The 20,058-nt window shown below is 40.6% G+C and overlaps 1 protein-coding gene across 1 annotated transcript in view; it reads right to left on the reverse strand.

Moving 5' to 3' along the window:
- Positions 1-4,791: 4,791 nt before the first annotated feature.
- Sgcg (sarcoglycan gamma) overlaps positions 4,792-20,058 on the reverse strand; it is a 46,722-nt gene continuing 31,455 nt past the window's right edge. The window contains exons 6-8 of the mRNA XM_090342399.1: positions 13,397-13,469; positions 8,534-8,657; positions 4,792-5,838 (exon numbers count right to left, since the gene is read on the reverse strand). Of these exons, the coding sequence (XP_090198525.1) occupies positions 5,665-5,838; positions 8,534-8,657; positions 13,397-13,469 (371 nt within the window). The 3' untranslated portion in view covers positions 4,792-5,664. The remainder of the gene's footprint in view (positions 5,839-8,533; positions 8,658-13,396; positions 13,470-20,058) is intronic.

Consider the following 20,058-nt stretch of genomic DNA (forward strand, 5'->3'; position numbering starts at 1 on the left):
GGTATCTCCTTTTAAGAGATCAAAGAGGGGTTTTAACTCTCCAGTGGAGAGCTTTAGATAAGGCCGAAGCCAATTTATATCTCCTAAGAATTGCTGAAAATCATGAAGAGTTCTTAAGTGTGAAGTTTTTAATTGTATTTTTTGGCTTTTAAAATAGTGTGGGCCTAATATATGGCCTAAATACGTAAAAGGGGGATGTTCCTGAACCTTTTCAGCTGCTATTATAAGGCCAAAGCGGCTCAGATCTTGCTTTAGTTGTCCAAAGGCTTGTCGTACGACGGTAGGGTCAGAACAAGCCAACAAGATGTCGTCCATATAATGAACAATATAAACAGAAGAGAATTTTTCACGGGTGGAAGAAATGGCTCTAGCTACAAAACTTTGACATAAAGTTGGGCTATTTGCCATGCCCTGTGGGAGCACAAGCCAATGATATCGCTTCATGGGTTCTTTAAAATTAACAGAGGGGACGCTGAAGGCAAAGCGCTTACAGTCTTGAGGCGCCAGGGGTATAGTATAGAAACAATCCTTCAAATCTATAATAATCTTATAAGTATCCTTTGGGATTGCCATGGGGGAAGGCAAGCCGGGCTGTAAGGCTCCCATCAGTTCCATAGTTGCATTTATCTTTCTCAGATCCTGTAACAGCCTCCATTTACCTGACTTTTTCTTTATAACAAAAATTGGAGAATTCCATGGAGAGTTAGAAGGGGCCACATGTCCCAAGTCTAGTTGTTCCTGTACCAGCTGCTGAACTGCAATGATCTTTTCTAGAGAAAGAGGCCACTGTTCGACCCATACCGGTTCTTCCGAGAGCCAATTTATGGGATCAGCATGAGGGGCAGGACAAACAACAGCCCCCGTTAAAGAATACCCTAATCCTTGTCTCGTAGGGTGAGACTGGGGTTGGAGTGGCTCTAGCTCCCCCTGTGCTGCTCGGCCTAGTCCCCTAAAGGGGAGGAGGCCTTGATCAAGTAACTGCTTAGTGACCGCAGCACTAGGACTAAACATATACACTCCCATTTTTTCCATGATATCACGACCCCATAAATTAATTGGCAGATGATCCAAGACAAATGGCTGAAAATGACCAGAGTGCCCTTCTTCATCTCTCCAAACAAGGATCGCACTGCTCTGCTGTGGGTCAGTTGCTTGCCCAATCCCCTGTAGGGAAGTCATAGAGGTTGTCAGGGGCCATTGGGCTGGCCAATGCTTTTTAGATATTACAGACACATCCGCTCCTGTGTCTAATATTCCTTTAAAGGGTTTTTCTTGTATAAATATAGTCATCTCAGGCCTCTCTTGTTTTATGCTTTGTACCCAATAGATATCAGAGGATCCAAATCCTCTCTGTCCGCATGGGGCAGAAGAATTAGCAGTCTCCCCATGAGATAAAGGGACAAGTATTAGTTGTGCTAATTTTTGACCGGCTGGGATTGATACTACGTGTTTCGGGGCAGAGGCCATAACTTTGATTTCTCCAGTGAAATCCTGGTCAATTTTGCCAGGTGTAATCTGTATCCCTTTAAGGGCTGAGCTACTTCGCCCTAACAGCAATCCAGCCACTCCCGGGGGAAGGGGACCGAAGACCCCCGTGGGGAGAGCTTGTGTCCCCATCTCTGGGGTCAATACTGAGCAGGTGGAGGAACAGAGGTCCAATCCTGCGCTGCCTGGGGTGGCACGGAAGAGGCTGGAGACTGATTTTGGGGGGTTGTTAGAAGATTTACTTGTGGCCGAGAAGAGGGAGGGACTGCCCCATGGTTTTGCGGGGCCAGAGGCTGGCCCCTTCTCCAGTTTCCCGAAAGCGGGCGGCCATTGCGATCTGTTCTTGACCTGCAATCTTTAGCCCAGTGCTTCCCTTTACCACAGCGTGGACATGTGCCAGGTAATTTTTCTCTCTTTAACCTGGCCTGGCGTGGGCATTGCGTCATCCAATGTCCTATTTGTCCACAAGAGAAGCAACGCCCTGGGGGTCTAGCAGCCCGGGCCTCTGGCCTCTGGCCTCTATATTTTAGAAATTCAGTAGCAGTCTTTCCTTGAGGAGCGGCGGCTAAAGTAAGGCCTTGTACATGGGAGGGTCCAATATCAGCACATAGTGAAATAAAGTCATTGATTCCTCCCTTATTCCTATGGGGTCTGATAGCCGCCTGACAGGCGGCGTTGGCATTTTCATAGGCTATGTGTCTAACTATAATATTCCTTGCGTTCTCATCTTGTACTAGGTGGTCTGCAGTCTCCATTAATCGAGACAAAAATTCTAGATAAGGTTCATTCGGTCCCTGTTTAACTTCTACTAAATTTTTTGTACGATTGGAATTACGTAACCTTTTCCAAGCCTCTTTCGCCGCAGCATTTATTTGTAAATAGGCTTCCTTTGCATAACCCAATTGATCTTCGGTGTTTTTATAGATTCCCTCTCCTAACAACTGATCAAAAGTGTAAGGCAGGTTCTTAGACCTATTTGTTTCAATTTTAGCCCGACACTGTGCAGTGAACTCTGTCTCCCATAATAAGTACTCTCCCGCACCAAGGCATGCTCTGGCAAGCCGCTTCCAGTCATTTGGGCATACAATACCAGCACACGCGGCCTCTAATATTACTTGAGTAAAAGGGGCAGTTGGCCCATATTGGGAGCAGGCACTCTTTAAATCCTGCAATAGTTTAACAGTAACAGGTTGATGGTATACTTGTTCATCCTGATCAACTAAACTAGGGAAGCATCGAGGCTCTGAAATATCTTCCCTCTCTCTAGCAGCCTGAGCCAGGTTTAATTGCGATGCACTGTGCCTGGTTGTAGTGCCTGTTAAAAGGGACTTATTGCTAGGGCCTTTAGGCTTGAAAGGTTGGAAAAGGGATTGAGGCCGTAAGGCTGCAGCCGGAGGCGGTGGGTGTGAGGGATAGGATTTAGAATCAGAAACCATAGTGGCCTGAGGGTCATATCTCCTTCCTACTTCTGGAGGGGCTCTCTGCTCTATCCCCATTTTAGATAGTAGATGTAGCATTTCTTCTAACCTCTTTTCTATTGTAGCTATCCGGTCCTCCATCGGCTCATCATAACTTTCCTCCCTCATATTAAAATTTGAATTCTGATACTCAATATCTACTGGTTGTTGTTCCCTTTCCAAGATCTCACTTAGACTCTCTTGGGCTGCGGCATATGGCTCAGCCTCAGGTTTTTCAGAAGGGTCCTTTAATTCATAAAGTTCCCTTAATTCAAATTCAGCATTCTCATGTTCAGGATCTATGCCTTCACTTACTAAATTATATACATCAATAGCCTCTACTGGGGTCTTTTCGGGGCCATATACATTATAATAATCTTTAATTCTTTTTCCTATCCCCTGCCAGGCTTTTTGGAATTCCTCCTCTATAGACCCCGGGCATGCCTCCTCGAGAAACTGTAGGAAGCTCTGAAGCACCCCTTTTTCCAACCACATTCCGTGGGCTTCAAGTAGGCCTGTTAAGATCGGTAAATATGACATATAGCTATTAACTTGACCCATAATTTTTTCTCCTGACTATACACTCTCCTAATAGTCCTACGATGTGTTACTCACCACAGGGGGGGGGTCCTTCGCCTTCGTCCCAGATTTTCAGGGTCCCTGTTCGGGCGCCAGTTGCCGGGGCCAGCCGGCAGCAAACCAGGGTTCGCGGATTGGGATTCCTGAAATAGGGGCAAGGACTAGGAAAAAATAGAAGAGAGACAAACAGATGGAGTTCGGGAGGACTATAGCCCAAGTCAGCAGTCCAAGAAGACTGTGAGCTCCAGACTGCCGCCTAAGACTCTCTCGTTTATTTTAAGTTCCGACCTTAAATACTCTTCTTAAAACTTGGAGTTGCCAGAGGCTACATTCATACAAAATAGTAAACAAATCACATATAGGATAAATGAGAAAGGATTAACATTGCTTAAAGTCATCATGATAAGAACTGATTGACATTGCTTAAAGTCATCATGATAAGAACTGATTGACTTTGCTTAAAGTCATCCTGATCAGAGTTACTTCCTTGTGTATACAGTTGTGTAGGTCCAAGGTCAGGTCCAAGGTCATTGACCCCACAGTCAGTCCCCAACACAGTGAGTGACCTGCACCAAAACATTTCCCTACGTTCCATGTTGAATTTACCAAGCCCATAGATGTGGGACACATTTCCATGCAATATAAGAATCTGCATCTCTGCAGCTGCATCCAGCCTGGGTCTTCTGGGCAGAAGGGCTGAGCTACCAAGCGGAGCAGGTCAGCCATTTGACATTGACAGATGAAACCCTTTGGGCTACACTGACTTCACTTAAATCAGTGTTATCTATTTATACCTTTGTTACATAGTTTGGTATTTAGGTAGAGTGAGACTGTATAAATGTATTTTTTGCCAGCCAGGCTCCCATGGCTCATGCCACTGGCTGAGTTCTGAGGACTGCAGTTTGAAGCCAGCCAGGGCAGCAAATCTATAAAACTCTTATCCCAATTGACCACCAGAAACCCAGAACTGATGCTGAGGCTCAAGGAAAGTAGTAGATCTCTAGCCTTGAATGAGAAAGCTCAGAGACAGAGCCTAGGGCCTGAGTTCAAGCACCACAACTGACAAAAAATATATAGTAAAATAAAAATTACATGTTTTTCCAACTGATAATGGCTGTGCAATTATACAGTCACATTTGGGGTTAATTTCAGTAGTACCTGTCACCTTGTCAAGTCTTGTTAGATAAAGCTTATCACAGTCATTTGGGAGAAAAATAATGCCTAAACTCAGAGGGCTGTAAAGATTAAAGGAAGAGTCTTACAAAGAATGTAAAACGAAGTTTGGTTTTTATTGCTCATTGACCACACATAGAAAGCACAGTTCATTTTTGTGTAATTTATTCCCTTGGCTACAAAGGTAGCAACAGATCAAATTCTAAGCCTGAAGATTTTCCTGTAACACCTAACATACTGCCTTAGACTAAAGGGAGAACTAATACATTGGGCCCCTCTTTTTTTGTGTGCCAGTCCTAGGGTTTGAACTCAGGGCCTGTTTGCTGTCCCTGAGCTTTTGTGTTAAAGGCTAGCACTCTATTCTTTAAGTCATAGCTTCTTTTCTGGCCTTTTAGGGGAAGTTAATTAAAGGTAAGAGTCTCATACCCTTTCCTGCCTGGGCCGGCTTCAAACTGAAATCTTCATATCTCAGCTTCCTCTGAGTAGCTAGAGGTGCAGGCATGAGCCACTGGCTTTGACACCCAGCCTTGGGCTCATTTCTGTATGAGTCAGTGCTACTTTTGTGAGGTGTTAGATATCTGCTGTTAAATAACAAATTAATTTACACAGCAACTCAACATTTCATTGAACATTGACTTTGTATAAGGAGGGAAAGAGGCTGGGATGAGGAAAGTCACGGTGTTTTGTTTTGTTTTGTTTTTAATCACAACCAACCAATCCTTTAAAGCAAATAACATTCTTTTGATGTTTTGTTGCCTTTGTGTCTAATCCACATGTTGGAAGTCACGTCTTGGCCAAACACTTAATGTTGGCATGCTTTGCTCTCTTGAGTTTTTTGGAAAGTACATGTCTTCCGTATCTTGTCCCCAGACTTGCAGAATGTCTTTCTAGCCTCCTTTCCAAATGTAAAAAGTCAGGGCCACACTTCTCAGCTTTCCTAGCAAGACTGGTGCTCTGGACAGGCTGTGGCTCAAAGACAGATATCATTGTGCTCCTGGCATGTGGTACTCACACCAGCCATGGTGACATACAGCTTTCCATCTGGACACACGCAGATTTCATACAGTTCCTGTGAGCTGCCCGAGGGGTCCCAGGTTCCCTGCACCAGCTTGGGTAAGCACAGGGTTTCTGAGTCAATCACAAGCTGTTTGGGGAAAGCCAGAGATGGGAGGTTGAATGAGGAAGAAACCAGAACCAGTGAGAATTTTATCTCTAGTTAATCAGCAAAGAAAAGCCAGAAGTGGAGGTAAGGCTTAAGGAGTGGAACACTAGCCTTTAACAAAAACACCAAGTGAAAGTATGAGGCCTTGAATTCAAACCCCAATATTGGTACATATATACAAAAAAGATCCTTCACCAAATCAGAGCCTTACCGAAGATCTCTGTTCAATAAACTGCATTGATGTTCAGCTTTATGATACTATGCTCTAAAAAAATAGGAATTTTAAAATCATATCACAAAAATAGTCTTTTCATACATTAAATCATCTCATTAAGGTCCCATAAAGATCCAAAGAAATAGGTTTATCATAATAAATTTTACTTGTGAATATTGAAATGTATCCTGATTTTATTTGTAATGTGTTCTCCGATAAGAGACAGCTAAATTCACCTTATTAGCTATCAACCATTTCCCTAATGTTTTATTATTTGAAGCCCGTTAGACTGTACTAGATACTGAAAGCATCAAGCACCAAGACGAAAGCCCAATTATATATTATTTCTTTTTGTGCTGGTACTGGGATTTGAATTCAGGGTAATTGGAGGTAAGAATATCCACTCCAGAGACTGTTCAACCTCGGCCTCTTGACTAGCTAGGGCTACAGGTAGGAGCTGCCTGTTTAAGCTAGTTAAATATAATGAAAGTGACTCATTTCCGAACATATAAATGAACCAAACCAAAGTGTAAATAAAATCAGACAGGGAAGCTTAAGGACCTTTTTGTTAAAGAATCCACATACTGAGCCTAATCCTTAGCTATCCCAGGACATACTCATTCATTAAAAGAACTAAAATCAGTATAGGTAGACATAACTTTCTTCCTTGCCAACCAAGTTAGATTCCCTCATCTCCTTCCCCCTCCCCTTTAATTTCTATGGTTCTCTTTCAGAAATTCCCCTCCTCCATTTAATTTCTATGGCTTTCTTTTAGGAATTCCAATCTTTTTATTAGTTATATTGAAGAGAATTTCACTGTTACATTTTCAGGGAATCAAGTCTATTGATGAGCAGTAGAATTGTGTCCCCTGAATTCTATAGAACTCTGGTCTAAGGGTTCCTGCTGGCCTTGCATATGAAGTGGAAGATGAAAGCCATGGAAGCATGCTGGCAGAGCTTGTCCTGTGGCAGGGACACAGGCACAGAGGATTCAAAATCTGGTGAGTATCACTGAAAGTGTAGAACATCTTCAAGCTGCTGTCATTGCCTACATACAGCTTTTTTGTTTCCACCACTAGGCTTTTAAGTTCCTGGTCTGTTCCCTATACTTTCTTGTGACTGATCTTTCTGATGGCCAATTCTGTGCGTGTGTGTGTGTGTGTGTGTGTGTGTGTGTGTGTGTGTGTGTGCACGCACATGCACAAACACATGCTCTTGCTCAGGTAGCTGGTACTCTACCACTTGAGACATAGCTTCACTTCTGGCTTTAGAGATAAGTATCTTAGGGACTTTGCTGTCCAGGCTGGCTTTAAACTGAGCCTCACATCTCAGCTTCTTTAGTAGTTAGGATTATAGGGATGAGCCACCAGTCTCTGGCTTTGTTGATTCATTTCCTACTCTCCCACTGAGCTGGCCACTGGTAGCCACACGCCACTGTCTCAGTCATCTTCATTTGCCTTTTGGGGACAATGTTTGGAGTTTAGATGTCTGTCTCTTCATTTTGAACAAACAGCTCCTAGGGATAAGGAATATCAACTTCAAATTATGGGCCTGGCTGTGTGAATTACTTGTAAAGATGTTACAGAAATAAGTTACAGAAGTAAGTAATACCATTTCAAAATTAAGACCAGTTTGGCCTAGTGGTAGAGTGCTTGCCTAGCATGCACAAAGAAGCGGATTTGATTCCTTGTACCACGTACTTGAAAACCACTGAGGAAAAAAGGGGATTGAGGAGTGGTTCAAATGGCATAGCATCTGCCTACCAAGCATGAGATCCTGATTCCAAACTCCATGCTCCTGTTTTCCATCTCTCATTTTCATTTAAACCGAAAGGCACATTGCTCAGGGCAATTGCATTGCACTCTTGTCATCTACAGGTGACTCCAGTGACTGCCCTTATCAAAGAAGTTAGATACCAGGGAAAGGTAAAATTGACATTCTCTGTAAGTGCTGAAAATCTGTGGGTTTTCTTTTTTTAAAGTTGACAATAACAAAGTGGATTTTTGTCATTGTTGTTCGTTTGTCTTGTTTTTACCAGTGCTGGGGCTTGAACTCAAGACTTCATGCCCTTATTGGGCTTTTTCTATTCAGTGCTGGGGTTTATCACTTAGATGACACCTCCAATTCTAGCTTTTTGGTGCTTAAGTAGATATAAGAGTCTCATGGAATTTCCTGCCTAAGTAGTCTTCAAATGGTGATCCTCAGATCTCAACTTCCTGAATAACTAGTATTACACATATATTGGTCATGAAAGTGAATGAAAGGTTAATCAGCTCTAATATGTAATTATTCTAACGTTTCTTTCAGTGGGGGAATGTCATTTGCTTGCCTTTCATGCTTCCTACCATATGCCCTTTGTAACCTTTTGTTATAAATGACTGTAATGTCTTGACACCTTCATGATGTGAATGTTAAAGAAATGTCATTAGGAAACACAGCAGGAGTTGTATTCATTCAACTCACCATTCCTTCACTACTCTGCAAAAGGATGTCCATTTGAGAAAGAGCCTCAATTTTCCCAGCGTGAGCTTTTATATTAATCCCTTTTGGAGCATCCATGCTCAGACTCCGTGTGGGAGATTCTAGCCTGCAGAGAAAACAAACAAATGAACAAGAAAAGTATGATTTGAAAATCAATTCCTGTACCAGGCACAGTGGCACTGGCTTGTGATCCCAGAAGGCTGCCCGTGGAAGATCTCTGGTGCCCACGTGTTTGTAGGTCAGTCTGGTCAACACAGTGAAGAAAACAGACACCCTTGGGCCAGGAGTCTGGCCTAGTGGTAGAGTGCTTGCTTAACATGCACAAAGACCTGGGTTCGATTCATCAGTACCACATACATAGAAAAAAAACAGAAGTAGTGCTGTAGCTCAAGTGGTAGAGCTTTAGCCTTGAGAAAGCCCAAGGACAGTGTCTGGACTGGCAAAACAAAACAAAACAAAAAACCCCAAAACAACCCCCCCCAAAAAAAAACCAGCTACCCTATAAACTCTCTACCCATATCCTAGCATCAAACATATACTTGACAAGACATCTTTATCTTTCTCAACATATCAGCATACTATGCACTGTTCATCGATAAATCTGGAAATAACAGTCAAGAAATATTTGGAAGCATGGCTGAAGTGGTAGAGTGTCAACTAATGAGCAAAAGCACCAGACACTGAGTTTCAGACAAAAAAAAAGAAATATGTATTTTACCAACTGTAACCTAAAAGATTATTCCTTCTACAACTGGATTAAACAGTCCTAATTCTGTGCAATTTAGGTGGCGGGGCTTAAACTTACCCTAGCAAACCACAAAACAAATGCCATTGTGAGTTAACTATGAAATTATTAGAGTATTAAGTATTTGATGGAGAAAAACATATCGAAGGATAATATGATCCATGTTTATGAAACAATAAAATATTTGGACAGGTTTTGGGAAAGATTTCTTTTAGAAAGAAAGGAGGGGAAGGAGAACAAAAGAGGGAAGAAAGAAAAAGAGGAAGGAGGGGAAGGAGAAAGAAAGAGGGAAGAAAGGAAAAGAGGGACCAGATGTGGCAATGTTAATAGAAGAACAAATAAAGAGGAAAAAAATGACATTGCAAAATGGCAACAACTTGCAGGAAGATTAAGTAAACATGGTTTATATCTGAAAATGAAAACTAAAGGATCATTATAGAGGGAGTTTTAACAAGAAAATTATAGATACAGAGAAGAAAATTATACCAATAGTATTAGTCATGTAATTGTTAATATTGACCTAGGAGACACACACACATACCTTGCATTAAAGAGAATAGAAAAAAAGAAAATAGAATAAACTATCCATAAAATTCAATGAATGACTCCATGCCAATGATTTTGAAGTCTTAGGTGATAAGGTCTAGCAAGAAATAATCAAAATGGAATAGTTATTTATTTAATTCAGGTACTAGGGTTTGAACTCAAGACCTCTTGTTTGGCTTTTTACTCAAGGCTTGTGGAAGGAGGGCATAGAAGAACATAATCTAAATGCTAAAAGATAATTGTCCACTTAGAATAAAGTATCTTACAAAACTATCCTTCATAACTGGGGAGAAAAATAAAAACCTTCCACTATAAAGTAAACCTATAGGAATCCAGAAGTACAGGAACAATCACTATAGAACATATTTCAAGAATTTTACAAAGATGAAGACAAAACAGGAAAAATAATGGCTAGCAAAGCATCACTAGATGAGTAGATTATCATAGGAGGGATAGGAAAGAAGTAAGCATGATTAAAACAAAATGACAGGAAACATGAAATATATTTCAGCATTAATAGGGAATGTGAATGATCTCAACTCCCCACTCAGAAACTATATAATGGCAAGTTGGAATAAAAGGCAAGACCTATTTGTTGTCTACAAAAGCACACAAAGAGGGCTGGGTGACCTAGTGGTAGAGTGCTTGCCTAGCATGCAGGAAGCCCTGGGTTCGATTCCTAGATACTACATACACAGAAAAAGCCTGAAGTGGTGCTGTGGCTCAAAGTTGTAGAGTGTTAACCTTGAGAAATCCCAAGGACAATGTTCAGGCCCTGAGTTCAAGGCCTATGGCTGACACACACACACACACACACACACACACACACACACACACACACACACACGGCTTAGGACTAAAGGAAAAATGTTTTGCCAACTGTAGTTAGTTTTTTCTGGTAAAATGAGACTTTAAAAGACAAGGTTACTCTATATTGATAAGGGAACAATCCACGAGAGAAATTGCAATTGTCAATATATACATAGTAAATGTTGATACACCCAAGTTTCTTAAACAGATACTTGTGAATTTACAAGCCAGAGTAGACCATAGCACAATAATTGTGGGAGACTTCAATAGCCCACTTCTATCAATAGATAGTAAATAAACAAAAGAAACGAAGAATTAAATGACACCACACACCAAGTGAACTTGACAGATATCTATAGAATGTTTCATCCAGAAACTGAACCGTACACTCGTCTAAGCAGCTGTAGATCTTTCTACAAAATAGATATTTTTAGGGTATAAAGGAACTATTAGTAAATACAAGAAAGTTAACTTTCTATATTTGAAAAGATTGTCTTAATTGTTATTATAAAGGTGATATACAATTGAGTTAGAGTCAGGTAAAGAGTACATTTCTTTTTGGACAGTGTCACTCCTTCCCTCGTTCTCTCCCAGTTTTCCCTCCCATTCCCATACTTCCTGTGTTCTGTCTGATCATAATAAAATTGGGTAGAACACAACAAGAAATGAAGCCACAGAATGTATTTACATACGTGGGCCAGCAGAGTGGTCTCTTGGTAGAGTGCTTGCCTCACATGCACAAATCCCTGGGTTGGATTCTTCAGTACCACATACACAGAAAAAGCCAGAAGTGGCACTATGACTCAAGTGGTAGAGCTCAAGCCTTGAGAAAGCCTGTCAGGGACAGTGCCTAGGCCCTGAGTTGAAGCCCCAGGACTGGGGCAAAAAAAAAAAAAAAAAAAAAGGAATGTATTCACACACATGGAGGCTGAACCACACATTACTGAATGACAAGTGAGTCAGTGAAATAAAGGGGAAGTGAAAGGTTGCTAGAATGTAAGAAAAAAAATCAAAGCACAAACCTTCCAGAATCTTTGGGGTGCATAGCAAAAGTAGTGCTAAGAGGTCTATATAAAATAGGTTTCAAATTAATAGCAACATGATAAAGCTGAAGTGCCTAGAACAAGCCTACTTCAAATTAGCAGACAAAATCAATAATGAATAGCAGCGAAGACATCAATCAATGGAACAAAAAGTTGGTTCTTTGAAAAGATACATCTGAAGAGGGAAAAGACTGGTTTAATAAAATCACAGATAAAGAAAAGGAATACCACAGAAAACACTAATAAAATCCCAAGCTTGTGAGGGAATATTTTGAAAACTTATATTTAGCAGGTGAGGTGGCTCATGCCTGTAATCCTAGCTACTCAGGAGGCTGAGATCTGAGGATTAAGGTTCAAAGCTAGCCAGGGCACAAAAGGACCTGAGACTTATCTCCACTTAACCTCTAGAAAACAGGAAGTGGGGCTTGGCTCCAGGGTAGGGCAGTAGGCTTGAGCTGAAGAGCTCTGGGAAAGTGCCCAGGCCAAGTTCAAGCCCATGACCCACAAAAAACAAACAAACAAACAAACAAACAAACAAAAGACCCTATATTCAAATAAACTAGAAAGTATAGAAGAAATAGATATATGGATTTGACCTACCAAAAGTGGCATCTAGAGGTTATATGTCACTTAAACAGCTAGAACAAGCAATGAGAATGATTAAGTTAATACATGTCTCAATAGGAAAAATCCCAGGAGCCAGTGGATTCACAGCTGAATTCTATAAAATCATTAAAGAACTAACACCGTCACTCCTCAAAAATTTCCATAAGATAGAAAGGGAGGAAATGCTATTCTCCAAAGCCAGTATTACACTCATTCCAAACCTAGACAAGGACACAACAGGAATCATACACCATTCTATCATATCAATAGATACACAAATGTTTTCAATGAAACTTTTTTTTGGTCAGTCGCGGGGCTTGAACTCTGGGCCTGGGTGCTGTCCCTGAGCTCTTCAACTCAAGGCTACTGCCCTACCCCTTGAGCCACAGTGCCACTTCCAGTTTTCTGGTGGTTAATTGGAGGTAAGAGTCTCATGGACTTCAGTGTCCCAGCTGGCTTTGAACCTTTATCTTCAGATCTCAGCCTCCTGAGTAGCGAGGATTACAGGCGTGAGCCAACACACCTGGCTCAATTGAAACTCTTGCAAGCTAAATTCAGACAATTTTTTTTTTTTTTTTTTTTGCCAGTCCTGGGCTTGAGCTCAGGGCCTAAGCCCTGTCCTTGGACTTTTCAAGACTAGAACTCTACCAATTGAGCCTCAGCAACATTTCCGGCTTTTTTTTACTATGTATGTGTACTGAGGAATCAAACCTGGGTCTTCATGCATGCTAGGCAAGCATTCTACCACTAGGCCAAACTCCCCCCCCCCCCCAAGAAAACATTTTATACAAACTGCTCCCAGCCAAATCACTCTGGCTCTAGTTTTGAAGGCAGACTAGAAAAAACAATGGGTTTTTGGAATAGTACAGACCCTGGATGGAAACAGAACAGACAGGGAATATAAAAAGTTCTAGAATCATTTGGAGCTTTGACTTACTTTGGATTTGAATAACTAACATTATATGCGAAAGGTCATGAAAAACACTAAGATAAATGCAACAAGAAACAATCTGATTGCAATAATTACAGTATTATCACAGCACATCTCCAGCTTTCTTCCTGAACAAAACTGGTTTGCATTGGAACAATTCTTACCTAAGATCTGGAAATGGGTCAGCTCTGACGAGGGGAGTCTCCACTGAGTGTTCAAAAAGAGCTCCCTCAGGCCCTAAACAAAAACCAAAGAGGTATCACATTCACACATTGAAATAAATTGCATTAAACAGATAAAGCATTTAGTCTATACAGGGTAGGGTGAGTTGAATCCAAAAATCCCAGCAGCGGGAAATTCCAGAGCTGACCTAGGTGGACAGGTTGCAGTCAAAGCATTGCATTCTAAAGATAATGGATGAAGTTACCACCAGGCTATGTGCACAAGGTAGATACAAATCAGATAAACTTGATTTTTAGACGTTTATCTCATCCCTAAATATCTCAATATACCAGTGCAGCCATCCTGAAATTCCCCCAAAGCCAAGCTTCACACAATTCTGGCCCCAAGCATTTAGAAAAGGGAAACTTGGCCCAAAGATTTTATTCTTGGTTGTGCAGATGTTTAAATTTCAGGGGTGAGGTGGGAATGTGGTAGAGCACTAGCCTTGAGAAAGCTCAAGAACAGTGTCCAGGCCCTGAGTTTGAGCCCCAGGACTGGCAAAATAAATAAATAATTTATAATATTTATTTATTTATTTGGGGCAGGGAAAAATATAGGTACAACTCTCCTTAATTTTCTTTTTTTCATATATTTTTATTGTAATTAATAGAAAGGTTACATTATATTTACCAGATAGAAAGTGCATTACTTCACTAATATTGACACCGTTTCTCATGTTTTGGTCCCCATTTCCCTCCCCCCACCCTCACCCCTCATCTTGTTTTCTCCCCTTCCCTATCCTATTTCAAATAATCAAATAACCATATATACAATAAATCAGATCACAAGGTAAAATACTGTAACAATATGAGATAACTGAGGGACAGGAAAAGAGATGAGAGATAACAGTACATTAAGGACAACAATCACTCATATGGCTTTTATTTCTATATCCTGGAGGTCCTTTCATTTAACGTCATCCTATATGATCTTATGTATCTTCTTTCCTTAATTTTCTGAGAGTATAATGTCCTATCAACCAAATGTGTTATAGATTTTCTAAAATCTAGTACTTTTTTGTGTGTGTGTGTGTGTGTCATGGGGCTTGAACTCCATCTGGGCGCTATCCCTGAGCTCTTCAGCTCAAGTCTACCACCCTACCCCTGGGCCTGGGTGTTGTCCCTGAGCTCTTTAGCTCAAAGCTACTACCCTACCCTTGGAGCCAAGCCCCACTTCCAGTTTTCTAGGGGTTAATTGGAGATAAGAGTCTCAGGTCCTTTTGTGCCTGGGTTGACTTTGAACCTTGATTCTCAGATCTCAGCCACCTGAGTAGCTAGGATTACAGGCATAAGCCACAGTGCCTGGCTTAAAATCTAATACATTTTTTTCTTTAAGTAGTTGTACAAAAGGTTTTCAACTTAACATGTCAGTTTATGAATAGAATACCTCTTGATCAATATCAACAGTTCATAGTGAATTCAAACCAGCTAATTTATTCTTAGATTAGACAAGAACAGTCGCTATCAAACTGAAAAAAGAAATACTCCTACTGAAAATTTCATAGGTCTACATATTTTGTGTATGTTTGTGTGTGTATATGAAAGTTGTGTCTTGTGCCAATTTGTTTCTAAGGTTTACTAGGAAAAATATATTAAAATTTTATACATTTAAAAGCCTTCAAATTTCTAGCAATCAGCATATTTCCATGCATTCATTAGCCTAAGAACTTGATTGTGTGCAATCAATTGGGGCCTAGATGCACAGGTGGAAGTCATGTGCTGTTACACACACACACACACACACACACACACACACACACACACATTGTGCTGGGCTTGGGGCTTGAACTCAGGGCTTGGGCTCTATCCTTGAGCTTTCTGGTAGTTAGCTGCAGATAATAGGTTCATGGACTTTCCTGCCTGGACTGGCGTGGAACTATGATCCTCAGAACTCAGCCTCCTGAGTAGTTAGAATTATAGACATAACCCACTGGAATTGACATGACCTAGTTTTTAATATGAACCTAAGGTTTCTTAATTATAAATAATGACCAACATATGTTGTTTATGTTGAATGGACATATGGAGTTTTAGAGTAAGAATTTCCAGGAGAGCAGTAGTCCAGGGGTAGGAAAATGTCATGAAAGTAAAGGAATGAATGAACAATCCCATTCAGTGAAAATCTAGAAGGCTCAACATGGAAATACACATTCATTATTAGTAGTACATTTAAATGTATTTCTTTTCTTAAATTTCACGGATGAATGCTAGTAAAAAAGATTTCAGAACATCACATTATCCACACACACCCATCATAATTTACCTAAGTGGTTACCTAGGTAGGTCTCTGCTTAGATTCTACCTAGTTTTAGCCCACCCTTGCTTTGACCACCCTCCCCTGATTAGATCTCATCCCTGCTTAGGCCCCACTGTTTAGGCCACGCCCCTATGTAGGCTCCCTTCTTTGTCTTAAGCCACTCCCTTGCTTAGGTCCCACTTACATTAGATGCTGTCTCTTTGGATTCCATCCTGTCAAGCTCCGCCTCTGTTTCCATCCCACCCCTGCTTAGGCCCCACCCTTAAGCTCTTAGGACCTACCCAGTCTTAGGTCTAACTCTGTTTAGGCTCCACCCTGTTAGGCCCTGAACCTGTCCTAGGAGTTTCCCATGCAACTGTAGTTCACAGATAATTTCTTTGGAATCTCCAAGGATCTTAGAACTCATTTCCACACTGTGCAGACTATCCTCTTCAGGAAACACTGAAACGATGACACTGTTTCTTTTCTAGTGTGCCTTTGTGCTGGTTTTGATATTAGGCATTGAAAAATACATTGGCTAAGTGAAGGTTTCCCAGACACTTGGTGGAGAGACCACCTCCATGGTAGAAAGTCTTGCTCCAAGTTCTCATCAGCAACCACTCACAACACCTTTCCACAGTCTATACAACTATTAGCTTTGTAATTACAACTACTGCTTTCTGAGTAGTACTATGAAGACACAAATAATCATGCACTTCAAGGATTCAACATACCATAGCTTGTAGCATGTGAATTTAAATCAGCACAAAATGGAAATTTTAAATCACAACCATAATTTACATAAACACTACCATAAACTGCAACTCTCAGGAACATATAAGCAAAGGTTAATAGTTCTTGAAAATAGGATTATAGTCTATGCAAATTATATTCAAATATGAAACAGATCCTCATGCATGTGATAATGACTTACATCATTTAAAAATACCACTTATACAAACCTAAATGATTATAGAGACCCTCATGTAAAGTGAGGCTACACTAAACACCTGACTTTCCATGATAAATTGCGTCAATCTTATTTTATGGTACAATGTTTTATTTGTTTAAAGTATGGACAATATTGTGTTTGGTCCAGAATGGGAAGTAATTTAACACAGTGTTATGCATTATATACCTATCCTTTTTATTATTTTCTTTTCTCCTTGCATCTACTGATTTGTAAAATATAAAAGTAAAAGTAAGCTGGGTGCCATTGATTCATACCTGTGATTCTTGCTACTCAGAAAGCTGAGATCTGAGGATCACAGTTACAAGATACCCACAGAAGAAATGTCTGGAGCCTCTTATTTCCAATTATCTATCAAAATGCTGGAAGTGGAGCTGTGGTTCAAGTGTTAGGGTACTATCCTTGGACAAGATAGCTAAAAGACATAACCCAGGCTCTGAGTTGAAACTCCAACACAAAACAAAAAGAAAAAGAAAGGAAAAGAATAGGTGCTGGTTTCTTGCTGGTGGTTCATATCAGCAATCCTAGCTACTTGGAGGCTCAGAGGATCTAGGTTGAAACTAGCCTTGGAAGAAAGGTTAGAAATCAGCAATTAGCAAAAAGCAGGGCTGGAAGCATGGCTCAAGTGGTAGAGTACCAGATTCATATAGTTTTATGCAGTAAGTAGATTGATTGTGGCACATATAGCATCATCATTTAAAACATGAGCAGTACTTATTTAGTTCTGAGTAGCCAAGGATGAGCTGTATACTTACAAATGGTCCCTAGCTTGACATGGATCCACTAATAAGTTTTCTTTTTCTTTTTCTTTTTCTTTTTTTTTGCCAGTTCTGGGCTTGAACTCAGGGCCTGAGCACTGTCCTTGGGTTTTCTCAAGGTGAGAACTCTACCACTTTGAGCCAAAGGGCTACTTCTAGTTTTCTGATAGCTAATTGGAGATAAGAGTCTCACGAACTTTTGTGCCTGGGCTGGCTTTGAATCATGATCCTCAGATCTCAGCCTCCAGAGTAACTTGGATTAGAGGTGTGAGCCACCAGTGCCTGGCCAATCTTCACAGTTTCTTTTCTTTTTTTTTTTTTTTTTTTTTTTTTTTTTGCCAGTCCTGGGCTTGAGCTCAGGGCCTGAGTACTGTCCTTGGACTTTCTCAAGGCTAGAGCTCTACCACTTGAGCCTCAGCACCACCTCCGGCTTTTTTCTATGTATGTGGTACCAAGGAATCGAACCCGGGTCTTCATGCATGCTAGGCAAGCACTTTAACCACTAGGCCAAACTCCTGGCCCAATCTGCACAGTTTCTATGACGACTTTACCACTCCGAGGCAAGGGGTATCTATAGCTGAAAAGTAACAATTTTAAGCAGGATGCTAGTGGTTCACACCTGAAATACGCGCTACAGACGAAGCTGAGATTGCAGTTTGAAACCAGACTGGGCAAGAAAGTATGTGAGATGCTCGTCTCCAATAAACTACTCAGAAAAAGCCAGAAGTGGTGCTGTGGCTCAACTGGTAGACTGCTAGCATTGAGCACAAAAAGGCTCAGAGACAGTGTCCAGGCCCTGAGTTCAAACCCCAGGACTGGCAACAAAACAAAACAAAAAACTAAAAGGAACAATCTTTCCCTACCTGAGTAATAGAAAACAAGAGAAGGAAGGCCAAAAACATTAGTGTAGTTTTCTGGGTTTATGTAAGTAATATGACAAAATGCCTGCAAAGAAAAGACCCACACATTTTATATGCAATGTATTCTGCTTGCATAAAATTATCTACTTGACTTTTCTTCTGTCCATCCATCCATCCATCCATCCATCCATCCATCCATCCACCTACCCCCCCATCCACCCTACTACCCACCCATCCATCCGTCCATCAATCCATACTGGTCTCAGAGCCTTTCAAGTGTTTTTAGGCAAGCCTCTGCTACTAAGCTCCATTCCCAGTTTCACATAGGTAATTTTTATTTGATTATGGCTATAGAAATTAATAACATAGCGCCAGTGACATTATTTTACAAGGAAGCATAACTTGATAATTTGTGTGTGTGTGTGTGTGTGTGTGTGTGTGTTTCTTGTACTCTGGGCCTGGGTGCTGTCCCTGAGCTCTTCAGCTCAAGGCTACTGCCTGACCCCATGAGCCACAGTGCCACTTCTGGTTTTCTAGTGGTTAATTGGAGATAGAGTCTCATGTTCTTTTGTGCTCAGGCTGGCTTTGAACCGCAATCCTCAGATCTCAGCCTCCTGTGTAGCTAGGATCACAGGTGTGAGCCACAGTACCCAACTATAACTTGATTAGTTTTATGGTCTCTCCAATTATCTTCTAAGATGATCATAATTAGTGATTATGCTAATGTAATTATGGGGAGATATAAAATTTATAACTGCACATGGATTATCTTTAATAAAAGCATTTCTCAACCATATGATGAAAGTTCATATTATCTGATCTTAATTGTATCATAATCATTCCAATCTCAAAGTCAATACTCTTCAGAAACCATGAGCATATAATAAAAATGAATTTTCCTAAAATGGTTTCATGAAATGATTCTTAAATAATTGCTGAATTTCAATGTAAATATGTTTGTTTTTTGTTTACACTGCTATGTAAATATGAAGAACATATGAAAGTATAATTGGCATAGCATCTGTTCCTTGAGGAAAACAAAGAATTATTTCAGGTCCTATAATCTAGATTGGGGGGGGAAGTCGACTATACAATATCCTTATATAAGTCAAGAATGAAAATATCTCTATATAAAATATTCACTATTGACAAAGGAGAGTAAACTAAAAGAAGAAATTTCTGCCAGTATTGGAGCTTGAACTCAGGGCCTGAGCACTGTGTCCCTTAACTTTTTGGCTCAAGGCTAGTGCTCTACCACTTGATCCACAGCTCTACTCCTGGCTTTTTTTATGGGTCCTTGGAAATATAAGTCTCACAAACTTTCATGCCTGCGCTGGCTTCAATCTGGAATCTGCAGGTCTCAGTTTCTTTGTGGTTAGGCTTATTGGTGTGAACCATTGATGCCTATTTTTGTTATTGTTTTTGTCGTTGGCATTTGTTTGTGTGTTTGTTTGTTGTTTTGTGCCAGTTCTGAGGCTTTACCTCAGGGCCAGGACACAACATGTCCCTGAGCTTTTTTGTTTAAGGTTAGTGCTCTACTATTTGAGCCACAGCTCCACTTCTGGCTTTTTGGTGGTTAATTGAAGATAAGAATCTCACAAACATTTTTGTCCAGGCTGGTTCCAAATTGCAGTCCTCAGATCCTAGCCTCTAGAGTATCTAGGATTAGAAGTGTGAGCCAGCAGTGCCTGGCTGGTGCCCACTTTTGTATGTTTTTCCACATTTTTGTATTCTTTAAAAAAAACAAATTTTAAAATTATCTTTAAGTAGTTGTACAATAT

Source organism: Megascapheus bottae, chromosome 11, assembly GCF_031878675.1.
Source record: "Megascapheus bottae isolate mThoBot1 chromosome 11, mThoBot2.hap1, whole genome shotgun sequence".
NCBI lineage: Eukaryota > Metazoa > Chordata > Mammalia > Rodentia > Geomyidae > Megascapheus > Megascapheus bottae.